The sequence below is a fragment of the Panicum virgatum genome, chromosome 5K (genome assembly GCF_016808335.1).
Source record: "Panicum virgatum strain AP13 chromosome 5K, P.virgatum_v5, whole genome shotgun sequence".
NCBI classification, from domain to species: Eukaryota; Viridiplantae; Streptophyta; class Magnoliopsida; order Poales; family Poaceae; genus Panicum; species Panicum virgatum.
The window spans coordinates 7,062,426-7,086,241 of record NC_053140.1 but is presented as its reverse complement, the minus strand read 5'-3'; the positions used below and the strand labels follow the sequence as shown (position 1 = coordinate 7,086,241).

At 46.4% G+C, this 23,816-nt stretch overlaps 3 protein-coding genes and 1 pseudogene across 14 annotated transcripts; all 4 read right to left on the bottom strand.

The window, feature by feature from the left end:
• Positions 1–4,670: 4,670 nt before the first annotated feature.
• Positions 4,671–8,280, bottom strand: LOC120705991 (puff II/9-2 protein-like). Of its 10 annotated transcripts, none has more exons than XM_039990547.1 (4): positions 8,155–8,280; positions 7,981–8,084; positions 5,938–6,030; positions 4,671–5,865 (listed from the first exon to the last, which is right to left on the bottom strand). In XM_039990547.1, the coding sequence occupies exons 2-4, from the start codon at positions 8,015–8,017 to the stop codon at positions 5,366–5,368; spliced, it is 630 nt and encodes a 209-aa protein (XP_039846481.1). In that variant the 5' UTR covers positions 8,018–8,084; positions 8,155–8,280; the 3' UTR covers positions 4,671–5,365. The 10 variants fall into 10 exon arrangements, with proteins under 10 accessions (XP_039846481.1, XP_039846485.1, XP_039846488.1 ...); XM_039990551.1 differs by having other exon boundaries at positions 7,987–8,084; XM_039990554.1 differs by having other exon boundaries at positions 5,938–6,027; positions 7,987–8,084.
• Positions 8,281–10,514: 2,234 nt separating this feature from the next.
• LOC120705994 (factor of DNA methylation 1-like) lies at positions 10,515–12,750 on the bottom strand. The gene is made up of 2 exons (XM_039990559.1): positions 12,076–12,750; positions 10,515–11,260 (listed from the first exon to the last, which is right to left on the bottom strand). The coding sequence occupies exons 1-2, from the start codon at positions 12,433–12,435 to the stop codon at positions 11,027–11,029; spliced, it is 594 nt and encodes a 197-aa protein (XP_039846493.1). The 5' UTR covers positions 12,436–12,750; the 3' UTR covers positions 10,515–11,026.
• Positions 12,751–13,535: 785 nt separating this feature from the next.
• Positions 13,536–16,406, bottom strand: LOC120709629 (annotated as a pseudogene).
• A 1,269-nt stretch (positions 16,407–17,675) lies between these two features.
• LOC120705987 lies at positions 17,676–22,740 on the bottom strand. 3 transcript variants are annotated; one of them, XM_039990541.1, is made up of 9 exons: positions 22,224–22,740; positions 22,030–22,146; positions 20,668–20,953; positions 20,148–20,556; positions 19,954–20,053; positions 19,783–19,842; positions 18,617–18,700; positions 18,402–18,488; positions 17,676–18,322 (listed from the first exon to the last, which is right to left on the bottom strand). In XM_039990541.1, the coding sequence occupies exons 1-9, from the start codon at positions 22,410–22,412 to the stop codon at positions 17,972–17,974; spliced, it is 1,683 nt and encodes a 560-aa protein (XP_039846475.1). In that variant the 5' UTR covers positions 22,413–22,740; the 3' UTR covers positions 17,676–17,971. The 3 variants fall into 3 exon arrangements, with proteins under 3 accessions (XP_039846475.1, XP_039846474.1, XP_039846476.1); XM_039990540.1 differs by having other exon boundaries at positions 18,402–18,509; positions 22,224–22,736; XM_039990542.1 differs by lacking the exons at positions 22,030–22,146; positions 22,224–22,740 and adding an exon at positions 21,076–21,213 and having other exon boundaries at positions 18,402–18,509.
• Between the last annotated feature and the right edge of the window lie 1,076 nt (positions 22,741–23,816).

The window sequence follows — 23,816 nt, the reverse complement described above, 5'->3', positions numbered from 1 at the left end:
ACCAAAAGGTTTAATAAAATTCTTCTCCAGCAATATATCAAATAAATCATCACACAAAGTCAAATCGAAGGTATATTTTATTTTCTCTAACCGGCGCTTTTGTGGAGAAGGTTTTAAGGCTAAGCAAACGAATGGTTCAGATTTCTCATTAATCCATTCGGCTATACCTTTCCTTGTGCTTCTCACATCCGATACTTTAGAACTTATCACTATATCATCATCGGATTTCACAATGCTTTTCGGTTTTGGTTTCTTGTTTTTAATCCCAGAATGACCACAAGTAAACCATGTAGAGAAAAATTTTGGCAACGATGACGGAGCGAGTCTAAATGCCAAAATATTACTATTATCGACATTTCTAATTTTCACAATGCACTGGCCGACACTATCTGAAATTATTTTGTTGCTAGCAAATAAATTACCTTCCTTAATCGATCTTCTAGGATTATTCACAATCATATCTCTAGTTGATGTATCGACTGAAATCATATGATCTGATCTGGAATTGGGTAAATTACTTGAAAAGCGTACCTTGTCAAATATGCTGGAGAGGCAAGGAACCTTTATGTGGATGATATCACGCCTTTCCTCCCGATGACCACCTACAGCACTTCCTGCAGGAACCGGTCTGACCGGTCGACTTGACCCGGTCTGACCGGTTGTTCCAGCGCGACTGGACAACTCTGAATGTTGGCCCGTCAATATCTTGTCAATGCTCCTGAGATAATGGTCTCTAGTATCTTGATGTATATCACCGACCAAACTCCGTTCGGTCATAAATTGTTGCTCACTATTGCACTTGACAAGGCTACTTACAGATATGGGTCTTTTAGCTTCCGAAAAGTCAAGCATAGCTATATTATTGAATTTGGTAGGTTTTTGTACAGCTAGACTTTTCTCTTTTAATACAATAGATTCAGGACGATCTTTATTCAATTCGGTTCTCACCATAACCGAATTGCTACCCATATCGAAATTATTCTTTCTTCCACTACTAACCGATGATGTAACCGGCTTTGTAGCTGCAAATCTCATTTCCTTGAATATATCGTCAATGGATGGTGATTCCATTACTTGAATAAATCCTTGCTCTGTTTGTTGGAAACAAGATTTATACAATCTTATTTGTGTTTCTGCAAATTCTCTAAGCTTCTCCTCAAATTTCTTATCCTTGTTAAATCTTTTAATCACATTATTCTTAAGCTCAGCATGTTTTGCATCCCACAAAGTATTTGGCTTTTGCAATATAGTAGAAACACTGTTCGGTGCAGCCTTTTGTGCAAAATCACAAGCATGAACTTTCGGTAACGAAAAATGAGTAGTACCGAAACTATGTGATGATGCATGAGATGAAACACATGAAGAATTAATCTGTGGAGATGAATGTGATCTTGCTAAATTCTCATTAATTCGGCTATAAGTATTGGAAACATCTGGAACCGAAGTATGAGTATTAGTATTTGTATATGGTGCTGAATTTATACATGCATCTTCCACTCTAGCATATAATGGTTGAGAATAATTGGCCGGATATCTAAAATCAGCATGTCCAATTTTCTCATTCATCGGCATGCTTTGAGTCAAATATTCTGAATTTGTTGCCGATGAATAAGCATTTGAAACACCTTACTGAACAGTATTAAAATCATTAGCGCATGATGTCTCATAAATATTGGCCGAACTCACTATGTTAGTTTGGCCTTGATAATTGTTCATCGGCCTGTGAACTTGTTCTGCTGCCGATGTATGAAAATATGTATGTTGTATGTTGCTAGTAGCATCAAAATTCAGATTATGCATATTATTTGGCATGGGCTGTTGCAAGCAATTTTCTGAATTATAAGCAGCATAATTAAAACTATCTGAATAATTACTATCCGATGCAACATGTATACCACTATTATGACTAGCAACATCAACATGAGAATTTATGGTACTAGCAAAATAATCAGTAGAAACATATGATGTACCTGCATGCTGTACCTCAGGCGTGGTGTAGTAATATTGTTGTGGTACATATGAATAACCCGACATGTATACTTCTTAGTAGGTCTTGATGCTTCTGGTCTTGTAATCAATAAATCCAGATATATTTGATAATCCAAGCAATCAATAACCAACACATTATCCTTTCTTTTGATCTTTGATATACAGCAGCATGCAAAGTAGAGTGCAATCGGCTTGAGCAGCCTGATGCAATACCACAATTATATTTGCAATCGGTCTAAAGAGACCAGATGCAATAACAAGGGCGAACCAAAATAGTAGATCAATTAACACAGGGCTAGGGTAGAAAAATTCGGTTGCTTTAATAACCAGAATTATCTTCCCCAGTGGAGTCGCCAAAATGTGTTGACGCAAATTTCGGTCAACACACGAGAGCACTCGAACGTGCGAGTCACAAAGGGACCGAAGAGCAGCAAGGCCACGCGGACCGGTTAGACCGGTTGAGCAAACCGGTCAGACCGGTTTCTAGGGTTTCGCTGGAATCGGTCGTCTCGAGGGATAAGTATCACACTTACGTGGTGAAGAGCGGCAAGGTTTACGAGCAAACCAGCAAAGGATAACCAACGCGCTTACGTGACGAAGAACGACTAGTTTACGAGCAAACTAGCAAAGGCCGTCAAAGCTCTCGCCCGGGAAGGACCCCGTCGGGGCGTGAATGTCGCCGGACGTGCCCTAGGTCGACCAGCGAGCTTAGGACGCCATCAATGGCCGTGGAGATCACGATGGACAGCAAGGGAGATTGGAAAAGACTAGGGTTTAGAGGTAAAAAATAGATGTATTTTGTATTGTTCGATTGGGTATGTCTCAATCGGCCATAGCATTTTATATTTATAGGGTAGGAAGGTCTGTACCCGTGGGAGGTCAAAAATATATTACAAACCGACCTAGAATCAAATTACAACTCTAATTCGGACTAATCTGCTAAAAACCGGTCAGACCGGTCACCAAATCCGGTCAGACCGGACTCCTCATGCTGCACAGCAGCCAAAATCGGTCAGACCGGTCCCCAAATCCGGTCAGACCGGTTTTGCCCAGATAGGCGAACTTCCTGGCGCCATAACTCCTACACCCGGACTCCGAATTAGGTGATACATATGTCCGTTTCTATCGTCTCAACGAATGCTTCATCTTGGTGCATTAAAACCCATGATTTGACCTCATATTGATGCCTTTTTGTGCCCATCTTTGTCTCATTAATGAAATCATATCCAGAATATCCCAAAACGATCTCCATATCCAACACAATGGTCATATATGCCAAATTTGCAAAATAATAAGAGTTAATATTGAATTGGCTATTTTGGCCTTTATCTTACCTACTTAAGGTCATGCCAATTTTGAGTATCAACATATGCCCCCCTGTTTCTTGGTAAAGCTTGCGTACCAAGAAATATTTCTCCAAGCCAAAACTGCACTGAAACAATGAGAAGCACTTATGCACCAATCACATCTTGGTTGATAAAATATTTCATAACAACATATCCCTTGGCAAAGTGAAAGTAATGATGATATATAATTTTAAACAACCTATGGCCCTGTTTGGGGGGAGCTTCCTGCAGCTTCTGCTACTCCAAGTAGCTGGAAAAGCTAAAAGCTCCCCCAAACGGGGTTGCTTCTCCCACCAACGAGCAAACCCAGAAGCCCATTTTTGCCTAGCGACGAAAAGCTCGGCGAGAGGAGCTTCCCGAGCTTTTGCTCGTCCCGTCGTCCGCCTCCTTCCCTGTTCCTTTTTCCCCTCCGCGCTGACCACCGCCACCCCTCACCTCCCCTCCACGCCGGCCATCACTGCCCCTCATCTCCCCTCCGCGCCCCACCCCTCCCCTCTGCTCCAGCCGCCGCCCCCTGAGTCCTCCGCTCGCCGGCCTCCGCCGTGGCCCCCTCCCTCTTGCCAGCACCGCCCCGAGCTCCCTCCTTCGACGACCTCCGTCTCCCCGAGCTCTCTCCCGCTTGCACGCATCCGGCGGCCTCCTCTCCCCCTCCCTCGAGGTCGCCGCCCCCCAGATCCAGCGCGCAGGGGCTGGCAGGGCCTGAGCAGTGTGGCGGGGCACGGCTCAGCGGTGTGGTATGGCGGGGCTCGCGGTGCTCGGGGCTCGGCGGACCTCGACGAGGTGCAGAGGGGCTCGGCGGACCTCGTCGAGGTGCGGAGGAGCTCGGTGCACGGGCTGCAGTGCCCGCGCGTGGCTGGGCGGGGTGCGGCACGGCCAGCCGGGCCCGGCGCGGCTGCAGGTCCGGCACGGTCGCCGGGAGGTCGGCACGGCGGGCGGGGCTACACGTCGGGAGGCGAGCAGGGCGGCAGAGGAGGGCGAGCACGCCGATGGTGGCGGAGGCCGACGGGCAAGGAAGGAGGGAGGAGACACAAGCTGATGGTCAAGAAGCTCCGCCAAACAGACCTCTCTAGCTTCTCTGAAAAGTAGCTTTTTGAACTAGCCGGTGGAGCTTTTCCAAGTGAAGCTTTTGGAGAAGTTCCAGCTCCCCCAAAACAGAGCCTATACAAGTCTCAGCTTAGCTGCTCTACAGTTCTTTGAGGAAGTCTTTTGTTTTCTAGTTCTCTCTCTGATAGCTTTAGCTGCTGGGGTTTTTTTTCACGTTAGTGCCTATCATTTGTTTTCATGCATTATAAAATGGCTTTTCATCAGGTTCTCCCATCCTTTTGATCCCAATAGCTGTCTGCCCATTTAGCTCTTCCTCCAAACGTTGATCATTTCATCAATGAAAAACATGAACCAAATGATAGAGAACACTTCAAGTGCATTGTAATTGCTAATGAACATATAGCATGAGCAGTACCCTAATTAGTTATTTCCGGGCTTGTTGTAACTCGTCGTTACTTTCACGCTCTTTCCTCACAAGAACTCCACTCAAATCTTCCAGGGTGTCATTTTTGTCTTCCAGCAGCTCATTCCGCTTTGTTAGGGCACAATTCTTGGTTTGCAGCTTCCCATTCCACTTGCACATGCAGTCATTATTGGCATGTAAGTCCTCATTCTGCTTGACCAAGCTGACATTCTTGGCCTGCAGCTCCTCAATCTTCTTCGTCAGGCCATCATTCTTGGCTTGCAGCTCCTCATTCTGCTTCTTCAGGCCATCATTCTTGGCTTGTAGCTCCTGATTCCACTGTGTTAGGCTGCCATTCTTGGCTTGCAGCTCGCCATTCCACTTACCCATTTTCTCTATATTGGTTCTCAGCTCATCATTCTCCTTCACCAGGTCATCATTCTTGGCTTGCAGCTCCTTATTCTGCTTCGCCATGCCGTCACTCTTGGCCTGCAGCAAATCATTCTGCTTTCTCATTCCATCATTGTTGAGTTGCATCTCCAGATTCCACTTGCACATGCTGTCATTATTGGCATGCAAGTCCTCATTCTGCTTCACCAAGCTGACATTCTTGGCCTGTAGGCTCCTCAATCTTTTTCGTCAGGCCATCATTCTTGGCTTGCAGCTCCTCATTCTGCTTCTTCAGGCCATCATTCTTTGCTTGCAGCTCCTGATTCCACTTTGTTTTCTTGGCTTGCAGCTCTTCATTCCGCTTACCCATTCTGTCTACATTGGTTCTCAGCTCCTCATTCTTCTTCACCAGATCATCATTCTTGGCTTGCAGGTCCTTATTCTGCTTCACCATGCTGTCACTCTTGGCCTGCAGCAAATCATTCTGCTTTCTCATTCCATCATTGTTGAGTTGCATCTCCTCACTCTGCTTCCTCAGGCCCTGCATGTCTTTTACCTTGAGAGCCAGCTCAGCTCTCGGCTTCTGATTCGCCTCACAGTATCCAAGCTGTTTCACATCCTCATCTAGTTCAGCCCTCAGGTCTTCGATCTCCTTTGAAATCCTCTGATTATTATCGCATGCCACCTTATGTTCTGCCCATGGGTGACAAGAATTAAAACCCTGGCATGAAGAAAAGTGTTAAATATTTAAGCGTGTTTTCATACCTCCATTCCCATCCAGATTTATCGAATCGTTGGACGTAACTGCTGGTGTCATCTTGTCAATACCAGATTCTATCCCAAGATTCTGATCTGCTGCTGCAGCAAAAAACAAAGAATGCATTTCCCTTCAGCAAGTGTATGCAAGATCGCCCACCACAGGTACAGCAAGGTGAGTGAAAAATCACATTCTGTTCATGGGAACAGTACACATCACGGTTGAACACAAACAAATATTATAGTAAAAGGAATGAGAGAATGAGATAATTGAACACAAAATGATTTTTCAAAAAAAAATCTAAACAATAAGATGTGCCAACAAAACTGATGATCCAAGCAACCAATTAGAGTTGACATATCCTGGCAGGCTGCAGAAACTCTGCATGCTGTATTTTGACTAACTGTCACAGTTGATTTCACTAGAAATTTGCCCTAATTCATGTGCAGTTATTCCTTGGAAACTGCATCACGTCAATATACTCTATTCCTACAAGTCCCCAAGACGACTCAGATAGTCGGATTATAGCACTTGAAGACCGAAAGGCTTGTGCCTCCAACTGAAAAAAGGTCGCAGCTTGTGGGGAAATGAAGCGAAAGAAATCAGTAACCTGGTACTAAACTGAAGGGAAATAGTACTAGGATTTCAGGGGCTCAAGGCGCCCTCGCAAACAAAAAGGAAATAGGATAGGTAAAAGAAAAGGAAAATCATGGCTTCTCACCACCACCATCACTTTGATCGTTGCCATGGCGCATGGGCGCCGTGCCGGACTTTCCTGTCTCGTCGCATCCGACGGCGGGGGGCATGGTTACGGCAGCGGAAGAAGAGCAGTGATGAGAAGAGGGGGGTTTTTATCTTTCTTGCCTCGCTTACTAACGGCAGGAGAATGGACAGGGGGTTTGTGTGCCTCAGTCCTCAGCCCCTTGACCTCCTATAATAATACTAGGAAGATTGGCGCGCAACGCCGCGCCCGCCCCGAAACAGCAGTGGTTTCTTTGTTGTCTGAATGTTGAACATGGTGAATGAGTCAAAGCAAGCAGGGTACATTGGGAAGATATGATGAGGTAGTACTATTAGCCGCCAGTTGGGTATTATCGACTTATCGTATCAGGAGAACATGTATGCCAAGGCAACAATAATTCTTTCATATTAGAGTATGGAGTAAAGCACTTTGATTGACAGAAGAAACACATCAAAACTGAAACAGCAAAGGAATCAGGGGAACTCGAAAGAAACTTATTGTAATATTTGAATAGTTACACATGGTTGCCATGCGGAAGAAATTAGGCCATATCAAAGAAGATGTCTTATCACAGTAGAAATATGCGAAGTCAACAGCCATGTATGTGAATATTTTATATGTTTACTGATAAATTACTTTTAGGGGCTAAAGTATCGTATATGTATCACAGCCATTTATTTTATAGGTCATCTGAAAGCACAATAAACATAAACAAAAGTATTAAATAACATGCAATTTCAACTTTACAATGACTCATATTGTTGGTTAATTTGTTAGATAAACTGTCAAGAGTAACTTGAAAAAAAAGGGCTTTGTATAAGCAGAAACATATCCCACTGTACAAATCAAAATTAGTCCTACTTATACTACATGAACACACAATTTAGAAACTACTGATTACTGTAGGTAGGGGCAGAAAAGATAAAAGAGAAGAAATATAATTGATGTGATCAGGACCATGGATGCCTGCACTTCGCACTTTGAACATTGATGAAATTAAGCCTAAGTGCAACACCTAACCATTGTTGGATCAATACACTGCTTACCCAGCCATGTTACTAATCAAGTTTTGCGGACAATTTCATGCAGGAAATAGTCAAATAGATAATTAGAAGGAAAAAAAAGTGCATTTGATCATGTGGAACTAACGCAGCATCTATCTAGCATGAGGAGTGGAAGACCTCTGAATGTATTCATGAATGCTATTCTAACCATCTATCCCTGATTTTGGAGAGGGGCTATGCAAACAGAAAAAAAGATTACTACCCTCCAAGATCAAATCAGATCAAGCAGAGAGAGGGTCACTCACACCCACCATCGCTGTTCTTGGGAGCAGTCCCTTTCATCTTGCTGGCAGTGGAGCTACGAAGGTTGGGATTTGTGTGACCTCATTGATGTCAGTCCAATCGAGAGCTGCATGCAGATGAAGGAAGACGGGTCGGTGAGGAAGCTGGAAACAGTTGGGCGGATGAGGGGCTGCGACCTGAACTTTGGCCGGCCTTTCGACCTCGTAGGGAATGGCGCAGCGAGAGGGGAGGCGCGAGAGGGGAGGCGCGAGAGGGCGGCAGCGACCCCCTCGGAGTCGGCGACGACGGCGAGGAAGGGGAACGGCACGGAGGAACACAGGCGCTTGCCGATTTTTATCACGAGCCACCGAGGCAACCAACGGCCCAAGCCCAGCAGGCCACGCGACCTGGGCCGAAGATGCTAAAAAAAAACTAAAAATAGAGAACGGACCCGCATATACCCCTGTCGTTTCCTTTTATTCATCGATAAGAGGATTCAGCATGTATTCGGATCTTTTTTTTTTCCTACGAAATGACGTGCAGTTCTCGTAAGTGTTACAAAATATTTTAGCTGCCTACTAGTAAATCAAAAGAATTACAATTTCTACTGCGTGACACGGTCTACCTCCACAATCATTGTCACTCTATTTGTGATCGTGCACAGCCATTGTTCTCGTGGGAACATTTTCTAGGATAACCAATTTGAAATGGATTATGTACTCACACGAAAAAAAAAAGTAGAAATTGCCTGCACTGAACTGATTGAATGTAACATGAGTCCCCACAGAAGCAGCTCACAAGATTACATCATTCCAAGCTAAGCCCTCCGTCAACATTCATCGTCTTCAATCTTCAGACAGAAGTTCAGAAAGAGTTCTTAGGCAGTGGTTTTCCAGGGAAACGCAGGTATCCGTAACGTTAGTTGACAACTAAATGCTCAGCTCACATCAGTAGTCAGAGTTTGCTCCTGCAAAACCCATCACCGCATCATATGAGGTACAAGCATCACCAAACCCACACCAAGTGGCTAAATTATGGAACAAATGCTGAAAACAGGCAGCATGGTTAACCGATTACGGCCCAAGGCACCTAAGAAGAGGACGAACGGTTGGTATATTCACTTCACCAATCACATCCGTAATGGGAGATAAGAGCAATTCCAGTTGAGTGACTAAATTTGAGTGACTAAAACTCATTTTAATTACCCACTTTTCAAGTTTAGTCATCTAAAATGTAGTCTCTGCTCCAACATCACCGATTAAATAGACTAAAAAATGGTGGGCTTTACTTTTGGTAGCCTAAGTAGAGGGTGACCAAATTGAGAGGGTGGGAGAGGAAATTTAGTCACCTCCTCATTTTAGTCACCCAAATAGAGACCCTGCTGGAGATGAAAATTTAAGCAAAATGACTAAAATATAGATTTAGTCACCTAAATAGAGACTCTGCTGGAGTTGCTCTAAACTAATGGCATGCACGCAGGACTCAGCTTGGGGCGGTCAAGCAGACCAGGGTTATGGGTGGGCACAATACCCGAAACCCGAACCCGAAAAAACCCGAGCCCGAACCCGAAAAACCCGAACCCAAAAAAATCGAACCCTAATTCGGGTTCTAACCCACGGTACCCAAAATTATTACGAGTAATTCGGGTATTAGACCACGGTACCCGAAGTACCCGAAAAATAACCCAGCCCAAATATATTTATTCATTGCAGCCGAGCCCACTAAACCTCTAAACTCTAACCCTACGCAGCCGCCCAGCCCCCGCACCCCCGCGCCTCTTCCAGGGTTTACCTAACCGTCGGTAACCAGTCCGGTTTGACCGGTTACCGGTCAAACCGGACCGGACCGGTTCCGGTTTGATCCGGTATGAAACCGGTCCAAATTTAAAATTTAAATTTAAATTCAAAAAAAATGAAAAATTCCCAAAAAAAATTCCTAAAAATACTTCAAGGTGCGACGAATCTAATGGTGTCAAATTTTCTCAAAAATTCGTTCATTTAGTATAGTTTGCGGGGATTTGAAGTTAAATAAAAAAACGTGCATACAAAAGTATACAAATATAATGTAAAAGTAGTACAAAAGAGGGTTAAAGGGTTCATTTAGACTAAAATATGTTATACAAACATTTATTTAGTATACTTTGCGGGCATTTGAATTTAAACCAAAAATAAAAAAAATGAATTTGACCGGTTATCAGTCAAACCGGCCGGTAAACCGGTCAAACCAGCCGGTATACCGGTACGAACCGGTTGAACTGCGCCATTTGAATTCCACCGGTTCCGACCGGTAACCGGCCAAACCGGACCGGTATACCGGTACCGGAGGGCGGCAGTTACCGGTCTCCGGTCGGTTAGGTGAACCCTGGCCTCTTCACGCACCCCGCCGTCCTCTCGCGCCGCCTCACCCCAAACACCCAGCCTTATCCACCACCCTGCAGGCCAGAGCCGCCGCCCCTTGACGGCGCATCTCGTCGCGGACGCCAAAGCCAACGCCCACCGCCCACCAGAAGCGCCGCAGCAACAGTGCGCGCCGGCCGACGGCGTCGCCTCAGCCCCGACCTCCTCGTCAAGCTGCAGGCCTGCAGCGGCTGGTCTTCCATGTCGGCATCCAGCGGCGCTCGCGAGGGGGCGCATGCTTGCTGTGTGCAGGCGTGCAGCAGTGCGGGCAAGGAGCTTTTCCGGCCACTGACTAGGAAGCCGGAAAGGCACCAACGACGGAGGAACACTACACAGGCTGAGACGAGTTTTTTCTTTACTAGCACTAGATACACTTGATAAATGCAGTGACAAAGAGTTTTTTTTTTCATTCGATAGCGCTTCTTCCTTTTCTCCCTCCAGATTTCTCCTGGCCATTGTTCAGCTGCTAGATTAGAACAACATCAAGTAGAAAATCGGGTAGTACGGGTAATCCGAACCCGAAATTATCGGGTACCCGAAATGTCGGGTTTTGTTTATTTTAAATAAATTTCGGATTTCAGTTTTTAAAACCCGAAATTTAAAAAACCCAAAAAACCCGACCCGGAATTTTCGGGTAACCCGAACGCCCATGCCTAACCAGGGTTGTGCCTGTTTAGCCCCTCCAGCGCTTGGTCGTCGTCTCCATCTGCCTGTGCAGGTACTTGAGCACCTCCTTCATCGTCGCCTTCCGTCCTTTACTGAAGTTCCAGAGCCGGGGCACCACATACCGCCCACTGGGGTTGTACTCGTTTATCTCCATTAGCGTCGTCTTCACCGCGTCGCACACCTCATCGCCATGCACAATCCGCAGGTACTTCAGTTTCGCATCATCGTCATCTAGAACTTCCTGCAAAGAACAAAGATGGCCATTATTTCCTAACAAATACTAGTGTCTCTCACTCTCTCTAAAGAGAACCCAATAGTCGGATAAAAACACAGTAAATAAAGAGCTATTTTATGGTGCACAATACTACCCAGGGGCGAAGCCAGATAAAAATGTTGTTGGGTTCTTTCCTATTTCCTGCCGGGGTCTTTACTTTTAAAAAGTAGTACAGAACAGTGATTAGCACTGATTTTGTAGAAATCCATCGGGGTCGGCCGACCCCAACGCAACCACGCAGCTCCGCCCCTGATACTACCTCTTATTAGTATGTAGTATAGAGAAGATCTAACTTTTCATTAGTTAGGGTAATTTAGTAATTAACATCAAGCTATAGTTAGAAGGGAATTTTTTTGGTGCGGCACCCTACCCTCCTCCGAGCACCCTTTTTTCCGCGTCGGGATGCCACCGGCCCGTCGCCGCCGCATGCATCTGATCAGCGATTGCCCCGTCTCCTCCTCCGCATGTAATCTGCTATTGGTCCATCCCCTGCTCTGCCTCCTCCCTATGCTCGTCGGCACATGACTGTCGCAGCCGTCGGAGTCGCGGGGGGCGTCGTGATGCCATCGAAGTCGCGGGAGGATTAAAAAGAAATATGGATACTAATCTTTCACACAATATTCTTATTCTACCTATACTATCTAGCTATACTACCTTATACTACTAACCACTATTGCAGTAGTATAGAATAAATCTTGACCGTCCGATATTTACATACTAATTCTTTTCAAACAGTAGTATATGATAGTATTGTGCACCGTAAAAGTCCTCGTAAATAATACCTTATCTTCTCCTTTATCCTGGACAACCTTAAAAGGATGCCAGGATGGCTTCTTCAGCCCCCCCTGCCAACTTGAGACCAGCCGTGCAGCTTTGGTTTGGTAATCATATTTCCCGTATTTCCTCCTGCATGCATTTTGAAATGGCTTTTCGTCGAGTTCTCCCATCCTTTTGATCCCAATAGCTCTCAGCCCATTTAGCTTGTCCGCGAAGTCCTGATCATTGTGATGATCATTTTCATCAATGAAAAACATGAACCAACTGATAGAAACGAACACATCAAGTGCATTGTAATTGCTAGTGAGCATATAGTATAAGTAGTAAATTAATAATTTCTTCCCGGGCTTGTCGTAATTCATCATTACTTTCACGCTCTTTCATCATAAGACATCCACTCAAATCTTTCAGGGCGTCATTATTCTCTTCTAGCTCCTCAATCAACTTCGTCAGATGGTCATCCTTCGCTTGCAGAACCTGATTCCACTTTATTAGGCCGTCATTATGCTTCCTCAGGCACTGCATCTCTTTCACCTTGAAAGTCAGCTCAGCTCTCATCATCTTGCATCTAAGCTTTTTGACAACCTCATCTCCTTCAGCCCTAAGGTCTTGGACCTCCTTTAAAAGCCTCTGATAATCATCGCATGCCACCTTATGTTCTGCCCATGGGTGACAAGAATTAAAACACTGGCATGAAGAATAGCGTTAAATATTGAAGTGTGTTTCCATACCTCCATTCCAATCCAGATTTATCAAATCTTTGGACATAGCTGCTGCTGCTGTCGTCTTTCCAATACCAGATTCTGTCCCGAGATTCTGATCCGCTGCCCCTGCAAAAACAAAGAACGCATTTCCCTTCAGCAAGTGTTGCCCACCGCAGGTACAGCAAAGTGAGTGACAAATCACATTCTGTTCCGGCGGTGAGGCAGAGTGAGTGACAAATCACATACCGGTGGGCAGGGCAACTGCGGCAACGTCAGGTTAGCGCGGGGCAGCTGATGGTCGCGGATCCAGTGGGAAGATTTCTAGGAAAACCAATTTGAAATAAATAGGCAATTTACTCACACGAAAGATGTAGAAATTGCCTGCACTGAAATGACTGGATGCAACATCGAGTCCCTGTTACACCCATTTTTTAGGTCTCTCGAGCCATTTCATCTCTTCGGTCTTCAGAGCCAGAAGTCCAGAAAGAGTTCCTAGGTGGTGGTTTTTCAGAGAAGAAAAACGCAAGTATCCAGAACGCTATTTGCCTTCCCCAGTTCAGTCAGCCAACTTAAATGTCTAAATGCTCAGCTCACATCAGTAGGCCACAGGGTAACCTCATCAGAGTTCGCTCCTGCAAAAGCCATCACCGCATCATATGAGATACACCAAAGCACGCAAAACGGCAAAAATGCACTAATTCAGCCAGATTTTTCAGAACGAATGAGTACAAGTATCATCAAACCAACACCAAATGGCTAAATTACGATACAAATGCTGAAAACAGGCAGCATGATTAACTGATTATGGCACAAGGACAGCAGTTGCAGTACTACATATGTACAGACACATAAGAAGCGCACCAACAGGTTGGTATTATTAAGTTCACATCCGTTTTTAGGATGTAAGCAGCAAGCACCACATGCACATATCACATAAGCTTGTAATCTCCTGTGGCACCAACTGCACCAACAGCGCACAGAGGATACATCTCCTAACGAGGGGATCGAGCAGCACATGACTCCCACAATGGAACCAACTGCGCGCTCATGGCACGCACACACGACTACTTATTGGCTTGGGCCGGTCAAGCAGCCCACAGCACCTATTCAGCCCCTCCTGCGCTTGGTCGTTGTCGCCATCTGCCTGAACAGGTACTTGAGCACCTCCTTCATTGTCGCCTTCTGTCTTTTACTGAAGTTCCAGAGCTCGGACACCACGTACCGCCCACTGGGGTTGTATTCGTTTATCTCCATCAGCGCAGTCTTCACCGCGTTGCACACGCCGTCGCCATACTCAATCCACAGGTACTTCAGTTTCGCATCATCATTATCTAGAACTTCCTGCAAAGAACAAAGATGGCTATTATTTCAGAACAAATACTAGTGTCTCTCTAAAGAGAACCCAATAGTCGAATAGAACAACACAGTAAATACCTTATCTTCTCCATTATCCTGGACAACCTTAAACGGATGCCAGGATGGCTTCTTCAATTCCTCCTGCCAACTTGAGACTAGCTCTGCTGCTTTGGTCTGGTAATCATCTTTTCCGTATTTCCTCTTGCATGCATTGTAAAATGGCTTTTCATCAAGTTCTCCCATCCTTTTAATCCCAATAATAGTTGTCTGCCCATTTAGCTCCTCCTCCAAAACCTGACCATTGTGATGGGTCATTTCATAAATGAAAAATATGAACCAATTGATAAAGAGCACATCAAGTGCATTGTAATTGCTAATGAACATATAATATGAGCAGTACCATAATTAATTCTTTCCGGGCTTGTTGTAACTCATCGTTACTTTCACGCTCTTTCCTCAAAAGATCCCCACTCAAATCTTCCAGACGCTTCTTCTCATGCTCTAATCTTTTGCTCAACTTCACCATCTTCTCATGAATATCCCCATCATCATCTCCCTCCAAATGTTTCATTACTTGGAGTAACTTCCTGCATAATGGTAGGCCCTGCATTCATCTAACCAACCAATAATCGTAGCTCTATATAATCCATGTCCAATACAAAAGTATGAAAAAAAAACTAATTTCAGAACTTCTAACATGCAAAGTGTCCAGAGAAAATATTAACATTTGTATGCAATACTACAAGACAGAATTAACATTTATGGATCTGCTCCGTTACACATAAGTTTCACAGCCATGACTATGTCACACATGCAGGCAAATCTAAACCATCAAGTAAAGTCAAAGGAAAGGAAGCAAAATTGCACATATTACCTTCATTGTATGCCTCATGTAGCTTTCGGTTATCCTCTTCAAGACGTGAGATAGAGAGTTCTGTCGCATTCTTCTTTGTCTCCAAATCATGCAAGTATCGGTTCTTTTCCTCGATCTGAAATGCCAGTCTCGCCACCATCTCCCCTGACTTCTCTGACTCAGTCTTGGAGACCTCATCTATTGTTTTCAGGATGGTATGCTTCCTCAAGAACCTTCCCACCACAGTTCCTCCATTGTAATCCCCCTCTTGGGCCACCCACCCATAAACCTTAACCTCACCTTCACCTCCCTCCCCTTCTGCAGCACCCATACCACTACTCCTTGTCTCAAATTCTTTCTTCCCCAGCTTATTCACGCTGAAATGGTTCTCAAGCGTAAGTGCATCATTAAATCCACTCCAATCATTGGTAAACCTCACAATTCCAAAGGTTCCGATGCCATCCATCCCATCAAAAAACAAGGCACAACCTCAACAAAACTAAACATGGCTATTCTACCAGCAAACTCCTCGGCATTGAAGCCTGCGCCGGCTGCAAGAACACAAGCCCATGGCCAAGCATACCTCTCAACCTCCATCGGCAGCACCTCATTCTCTGCCGGCACAGAACTGGATCTGGCAGGAGCAGCATTGGCTTTGGCCTCCCCAGTGGCACTTCCACTGCCATTGGAGTTTGCAGGGGCGGGTTTAATGGCACCGAGGATGCCAGTGATACCCACCAGGTCGTCCGCGAAGGACGGATCTGTGCGCACGTAGCGGGCCAAGGCGCGGTGAGATGCGCGCTCGCGGCCGTGGCGGCAGTGCTTGCTGGAGACGCCAATGCCGTCGGTGTGCTGGAGGAGGTCCTTGATCTTGTACCCCTGCTTCTTCTTGCCGGGGCAGAAGGGGCAGCGGAAGGTGCCGTCCGGGTTGCGCACCCGGTGCTTGCCGGACGTGAGGAGGCTGAACGACTGCTCCTCATAGTCGCTCTCCGCGTCCGAGTCGTCCTCGTCGGAGCCGCCGTCGGAGTCGTCGGCGTTGGGGCCAGCTATTCCGGCGGCCTCCGCCGCCGCCTCGGCCTCGGCCTCCTCGTAGGGGTCGATGTAGTCGCCCATGTCAAGATTCATCCGCGGAGCTCAGGGATTCAACAGAGACAACTCCTGAACACAAATACAGCGATTCTTCGTCGAATCTTTAATGGAAAACGCGATTTTTCTCACAAATCCTCAATCCAAACACGCAAAACAGGAGCGCAAACGACTCACCCTTTACCCCTGAACCGGAGCACGATCTCTTGCAAAATTGCAGCAAGACTGGTTGAAATTGGACAGCATTCATTCCACTCCTGAGGTTTTGGGGGATGGGGGGCGCACGGGAGAGAGGAGAGATGCCAGTGGTACGGGGTGAGAGGATGACATGTGGGACCAGTTTAACCAGGCGCTCTGACACTTTAACTCCTTTGGGAGGCGTTACGTGGGCCCGATTAATGCGGCTCTTTAACTTTAGGTCACCTCTGGATTTTTTGATCGTTTGCCTGCTGAAATGGCCTCTCTATCCATATTAAAATTCTTGGGAAATGGTTTAATTTGGTTAATGAATTGATTGATGATGGAATGGAAGTTTTCCCGTTTTCATAGAGGGTATCGTTCGTTGACAGAAGAGTCTGATGCTCCGTATTTGGAGAAAATTTACTGCAAAATATTTCATTTGATCTTCCAATTGAATCTATGGTTAAAAGACTAAAAGGTAGTACTATGTAGATTTTCTCCCTTCTCTAGTTTCTAGAGGATGGAAGTCACGCTTAGCATAATAAAAGAGTAATAATAGTTAAATATGCTTGTATGCAAACCAACTTAGTTGAAAAAAAAACAGCACCCTGCACACAACTATCAGCAAGAGCAAATGATCCTTGTGTGTTATATTCATGATAAAGGTAATAGTTAAATAAGTTTGTATACAAAGATAGTAACAATGGAATAAGATTGTATAAAACTCATTTGTTTAATATATTCTACCATTACTCTGAATTCCCTTCGTCCACAGTCTTAGCATTTGAAGCACTCAAATTTCTTCCCACAATGTAAGCATTTGTACAGTCTTGTGGGCCTCACACATTGGATTCCCCCACCAACAACATATCAGGTGTTATCGGTGTTTAGGGTGTTAACAACTTTAATTACAACTAAATTTGTGCATCGAAAATTTATCCAAAAATATGAATGGACAGAGCACACAGGCATCTACCATCATGCAAAGTTTGAGGTTAAAACAAAAATTTGTGCAAGAAGAAACAAAAAGGAGAAACTTGCACTTGAATAGTTATCGATTGCGAATCATCCCTAACCAGTTAAATCCTATTTGAGGCTAATGGCGATTTGTGGATTGCCACCACTCGTCGGGAACGACGGAACATGGAAGAGATGCAGGCGATATAGCAGCGGTGACGTCGTATCTGCTAGACGAGAAATATTAGATCAAGCAAAGAGCATAGATATACTATAGATCTTGTACTGTTAAAATTTGGAGGCCCTCCATTTTTTGAGTACTCCCATTTTTTAAGAGCCCGGAGCAGTTGCCCATCTCACTCATGGCCTTCAACGGGCTTGGTGATAAGAGGAGGGCGCTTCGACCGCCAGGGAGCAGCAATGAGGAAGTAGCAAAACTAAAAAAAAAAATATGAAGATATTTCATATATACACACTGAAAAAAGAAGTATTAGTTTTTTTAAAACGAAGACGTATTAGTTTTATGGACCCTAGTTTTATCAATAAGGTACTATTGTGCTCCTTCTTTTATTTATTTATTTATTTTTCTCTCTACGGGATGGAACACAACTCCGACAATTTACATCGTGTCACACGGTAGTAGTTCACGGTTCACGCCATTGTCACCTTCACCGCACAGGTGCTGCAGCAAACACGCCTCGACCAGAGCAAAATTTAGCACGCTCCGAGCGATCGATGGACCGAGACCCCGCATGGGTCGCGCGCTCACCAGACGGGCAGCAGGTAGCCGAACTCGGCGTCGTACGGCTCGACCTCCACCATCTTGGCCGCCGGCGCCGGCGCCGGCGCGCCCCTGCCGCCGCTGGCGCCCAGGACCTCCCTGATGGCCCGCCTGAGCGGGGCCGACGCCCGGGGCAGCTGGCTGTGCACCCACTCCAGCAGCGACGCGGCGTCGTCGGCGGCGAAGTCCCGCATGTGCCAGTGCAGCAGCCTGGGCACCACCACGGCGGCGCGTTGCCTCCGGCCGCTGCCGGCGACGCGCACCGTCGACTCCAGGTACTCCACCTTGGCGCGCTCCAGCTCGTTCGACACGTCCTCCGCCGTGTACACGCGCAGCTGCCAGTTCCAGGGGTCAGTTTGGGAAGAAATTAGAAAACGCCGGCAGGAGCTGACGCCGGCGTGACACGCCACGTACCGCCGGCGAGGAGCGGCTGCCTCTGCACAGCGCGAAGACGACGTTGGGTTCAGGGTACCCGAGCCCGTACGTGCGCAGCAGATCCCTCTGTCCTTCGTCCATGATCCCCTTATCATCAGGTTCAGGTTAAGGATTTACTGACAGGGGACGATGTTTGCAGGTATTCTGCAAGAGTTTATGATTGTTGAATGGTGTAATAAGCTAATCTTGCATACCTGCTTGCCTTCGGGAGAGTGCCTCAGGATGAGGTGCTCGATCGACAGCACATTCAGCACTGCTCCTCCGACGTTCACTGAAGCCTGATGAACAATGTCAGTTTCTGTCAGCAGTGTGCCTACAGATTAGGGTAAAGTCCGTTTTCCAATCCTAAACTATCACGATCGTCCGATTTTGGTCCTTGAACTACGAAACCGGACATCCTACACCTCGAACTAACGAAACCATTCGAAAAATAACCTTGGACTCAGCCTAAGGCGGTTTTGCTACAGTACAATTTTCGAATTTCTAGAATTTCACCCCTCTCTCAATTAAACAATAGAGAAAGCATAGTTAATGTTGTCTAAAAATCATGATATTTTGCTGGGAGGTAGATCAAGAGACAAGGAATTTATTTTGCCTAGACGTGATACATTAGACATGACGGAATTTGAATTATAAAATTTAAAAATGGGTAGAATTCAAAATTCCTTGAATTTTTTAGGGAGCCTAAACCTTTGATAAAAAATAATTAAAAATATGATAATACATAATTTTTTATTTAGTTTAATAAGGTATTTTTTATTGTCCCAAGTTCTATAGAAAATTCACAAATTAAAATTTGAGGAAACAAATTTGAGCGTTATGAAGGAATTTAAAAACTTTCAAAAAAAATTTGGAGCAACAAAAAAATACATTATTAAAATAAATAAAATAAAATATGAATTATCATATTTTAATGCATTTTTAGAAAAGGTTTAGCTGACCTAAAAATTCAAAGAATTTTGAATTCTACCCATTTTTAAAATTTTATAATTCAAATTCCATTATGTCTAATATATCACATCTAGCCAAAATAGATTCCTTGTCTCTTGTTCTATCTCCCAGCAAAATATCATGATTTTTAAACAATATTAACAATACTTTTTTATTATTTAATTGAGAGATGTGTAAATTCTAGAAATTCGAAAATTGTACTGTAGCAAACCCGCCTTAGGCTGAGTCCATGGTTGTTTTTCGAAAGGTTTCGTTAGTTCGAGGTGTAGGATGTCCGGTTTCATAGTTCAAGGACCAAAATAAGACGATCATAATAGTTCAGGGTTGAAAAACGGACTATACCCTACACCCTACGGATAACGGGTTCCATCTGAAGCATCAAATTTTGTCGATGGAAAGAACACTGCACCTGATTCAGCAGCGCAAGAAGCTTCTCTGGGGATGGGGGTAAACCGTGCTGAAGAAACGCCTGAAACCATGACGGAAGAATATCTTGTCCTGAATTAGCTTCGGTTTCGAGCAATTGTTCGTTCGTCAAGCTACGCCTGAGATGGAATTAAGGGATACTAGCTTACAGTACATGCATCACGCAGAAGTTGTAGATGTTGATCCAGAACGCCAGCTTCTGCTTGTTCGTCAGAAGGCTCGGATCGGCAGTGCTAAGCTTTTGCATCAATCCTCTGTCAGAACGCAGAAGCAAAACAAATTGTATCAGGCCTGAAGCTTCCCCTGATCGTTGAACAGCACAGCACGCACAGATGGGGAGATCATCACCTCAAGTTCTTGATGTCGACAAGGCACAGCGAGATGCGGCTGGCATCGACGGACGCCCTCGTGAACTCGACGAAGCTCCTTCGGCACCCGGCGGCGGCCTCCTTCTCCCTCCGGTTCTTGAGCGGGCTCATCGCGGCGGCGCCGTGCGCGGCGACCCTGGGCACGAGGCTCCTGGGCCCGATGCACGAGATGTTGAGCTTCGACGACGGGCCGCTCAGCTCCAGCTCCAGCTCCCCCGCGGCGCCCGCCGCCTTGTTCAGCTTGTGGAAGATGGCCACCATCAGCCTGATGAGCTCCTCCGAGAGCTTGTTCGGGCTGCTCAGGCAGACCTTCCTCTCCGGAGGAGGCGCCGGCGCGGTCTCCGACGACTTGCAGTGGCTGCTTCTCCTGGCGTGCTCCACTTCATCTCCTGATCAGAACATCAAGATGATCATGTGGCACGTCAGCATAACTGAATCCCTTACGAATCCGATGAACTCTGAATTCATTCACATGTGTTTTGCTGAACATTTCGTCGTACCTTTGGCGGAGGCGGATCCAACAGAAGCCTTGCTCTCACATTCGAGAGCTTCATCGCTGCCTGGGAACGGCAGCTTGGGCAGCTGCTGGGCGCCCTGGAGCTCCCTCCTGGACACGGAGTGCCTCGGCTGGCGGTTCTGCGGCCAGCTCTGCTGCTGCTGCTGCTGGATGCACTGGTCCGTCCACTTCTGCTCCCGGCGCAGGCGCAGCCGCAGGTCCTCGACCTTCTTCTCCAGGTAGAATATCTCGTCCTCCACCATTGCTAGCTCCCCGAGCAGGCCCCTAACCTACACCAATGCAAATAAAGAAAGTAAAAATTCAGGGCACGAGTAAGTTCAGTAGGACCTTCTGATCAGGTTCCAGCAGCTATTGGGATGAGCAGATAAGCAGCACAAATAAAGTTACTGACAGTAGAGCTTTATAGCTGATACTGGCATGAGGATTACAATGTGGGCCAATGTGGTTAAAAGGATTACAATTGCATATGAACAATTGCTCTGAAGCTCTTGTTGTGCCATGCAGGCCATTGATCATCACCTCATCAGTCAGGTAATGCAGGTACAATAATGCAGGATCCAAGGAAACCAGATCTGGAAGATTAGAGGTAGCGATTGCCTGCGGGCAATTCGGGACGGCGACACTCCAGATCAGACACAGTACTTGTGTGTCCTTGGTTCAGAAGTCAGAGCCAGGTGACATCGGATGAGACATGAAGGGAGGCAGGAATCCAAAGGACATCCTGTACCCGCACCTGGCCGTGCTCACCCAGTCACCCGTACGGGGATCCCTGAGATCTTCAGCCCGTGGTCGTGGTGGGATCGAAATGACCGTGACCTCAGACTACATGTTACCATGGGGGATGCGATTATCTGGATGCAATTGCGGACACGCCGCGGGCATCCGTCCGAGGGTGACAGCGTCACGTGTGCAAACTTGAGACGAGCCGCGGTGAAGTGAAATGCTATGATGGCAATTCCTCTGCGACTGCAGACTGCAGTGATGGTACGATGGCCATCATGTTTGTTCTCCGTCGTCCAGACTTCAGACTGAACAGTTTCAGCTTTTTAAGTGAGCACAGTGTTTAACATACGCAGAGAGTATCCTATTGTCGCATAATCTGAATTGTGAACATGTAAACTGTAATATGCTAACATGAAAGAAGAACATGTGGAGACTGCAAAGCAGAATTTGGTCGAACAACACTTCTGCGGAGATAAGTTCAGTTTATGGATTAGCTCAATCCATGAGCTCGCACCGTCAGACACCCAGACTGACGGGACTGAACATTTAGCATCCGCGTGCAGGCATGAAACAGAAGAGATGATCGGATGATCGGAATTTTGAGCGGAGGATGCATGCTTACATTGGTTGGAACGAGCGTGGCGAGGCAGCAATGGCAGACGACGCGCCCCTGCAGCGAGCACTGGAGGACCCTGCCCAGCCGCTGCTCCTTCTCGAGCACCGTCTCCAGCTCCGACACCTGCGCGCGCGCACCGTCAGTCAGTTGATCAGGCGAACCTCCGGCGCCCAGCAACGCGGTCGATCGTCTATCCTGACCTCGAACTCGAGCTCGAGGCGCTTCTCGCGCTGCTCGTCCCGGTCCATGAGGAAGTACATGAGCTTCATCTTGCACCGGCGCGCCCGCGGCCTTCTTAAACCCGCGCCCGCGCCCGGCCGCCCCCGCCGCCGGTGGTGCAGCGAGGAGGAGGCGGCGGCGGTGGGGCGTAATGGCGTCGGCGAGCTCATTTATGTGGACCCTCTCGGTCTCTCTCCGTGCGCGAGGCAGGAAAAAGGAGGAGACCGAGGGCGACGGCACGCGGCTGCTGTGCCGCGAGAGCCCCGGGCGGAGGGGTTGCCTTGCCGCCGCTTTCGGGGCAGGCAGGGTGGGAGGGAGGAGAGGGATAGGAGGCGCGGGTGGGAGGGAGGCAACGGTGGCGAGAGGAGGGGGGACGCGTCGGCGCCGCGTCACGCTTCCCGTGCGCGCAACGGAAATGGCTGGCCCATGCAACGCATGACCGGCTTAAATTCACCGGCGGTTGACGCAACGCGAGCGGCGGCAACGCTCCGGCGAGGAGGAGCTCGATCGGGAGCTGCAGCTGCTTACCGAGGGGCTGAGAATTTATGCCCGTGACGGGGTCAGTTACCGAGGAGGCTTTGATGACATGAGGCTCTCTACTCTTCCCTCAGTTTTTTTTTTCCTTTTTTGAGGATTTACGGGATCGCTATTTTAGGCAAAAAAAACATGAAATTTGAATGTGGAGTTTCGTATTTTCTTCATCAGAAACAGGAGTGCCTATCGACATTCTGCAACCTGCAGTCGCTTGTTTTCCATTTAGATTGTGGAAAAACTGGATCGGGAAAAAAAATGAAGGTTCAGAAAAGCTCGTATATGTTTGACAATCAGGATTTTGAGTGCGTTGGGTTGTTAGGTGTGGATAGCAAATGTCCACAGCACCTTCTAGGGGTTGACCGAGTGGGTGGGGTTGATGGAAGTATGGGTAATTTCTCATCAAGTTATGTGAGTAGTTTTGAAAATATATATGATCACAAACAAGATTCCACAATCTAACAGGATGGGACTGTTACCAAATTTAAGCCAAAAACGTTAGGCTATTATCAATGAAAATTTTATTCTCATTAATAGAGTATCATGTGAATAATTTTCATAATGCGGCAAGAATTAATTAACATAGCACCTCGAAAGTATTCTATTTGATTTCTCGAAAGTGCATTGGCCAGGGCAGCTTCATTTTTTTTTTCTTCCAAAAGCGCATTAGCCAGGGCAGCATTGCTAATCCATTTCATTTGCCCAAAAATTGCATTTCCAGTGCAGCATCGCTAATCCATTTCATCATTTTTTTAATCCCTTAGCTGTTCCTAAAAAATGATATTGGTTTGAATTAAAAACAACGATATTGACTTGATGGTGCGCAGGCGAATATAAACGCATCATTCCATCCTGATACAAATCTGATGCTCCGTCCCAATCATCGAACACATGGCAAAGAACCCATTAGCGTCGTATGCTTGTGGAATGATGACGAGTGTCGCGCCACTGATTGGCTGCCTCCGTGTAGAGATTAGCTGACCCGTTGCATTCACAGGCCCGCCTCATCAGAAATGATAAACACAAAAGACAGATAATCCAAC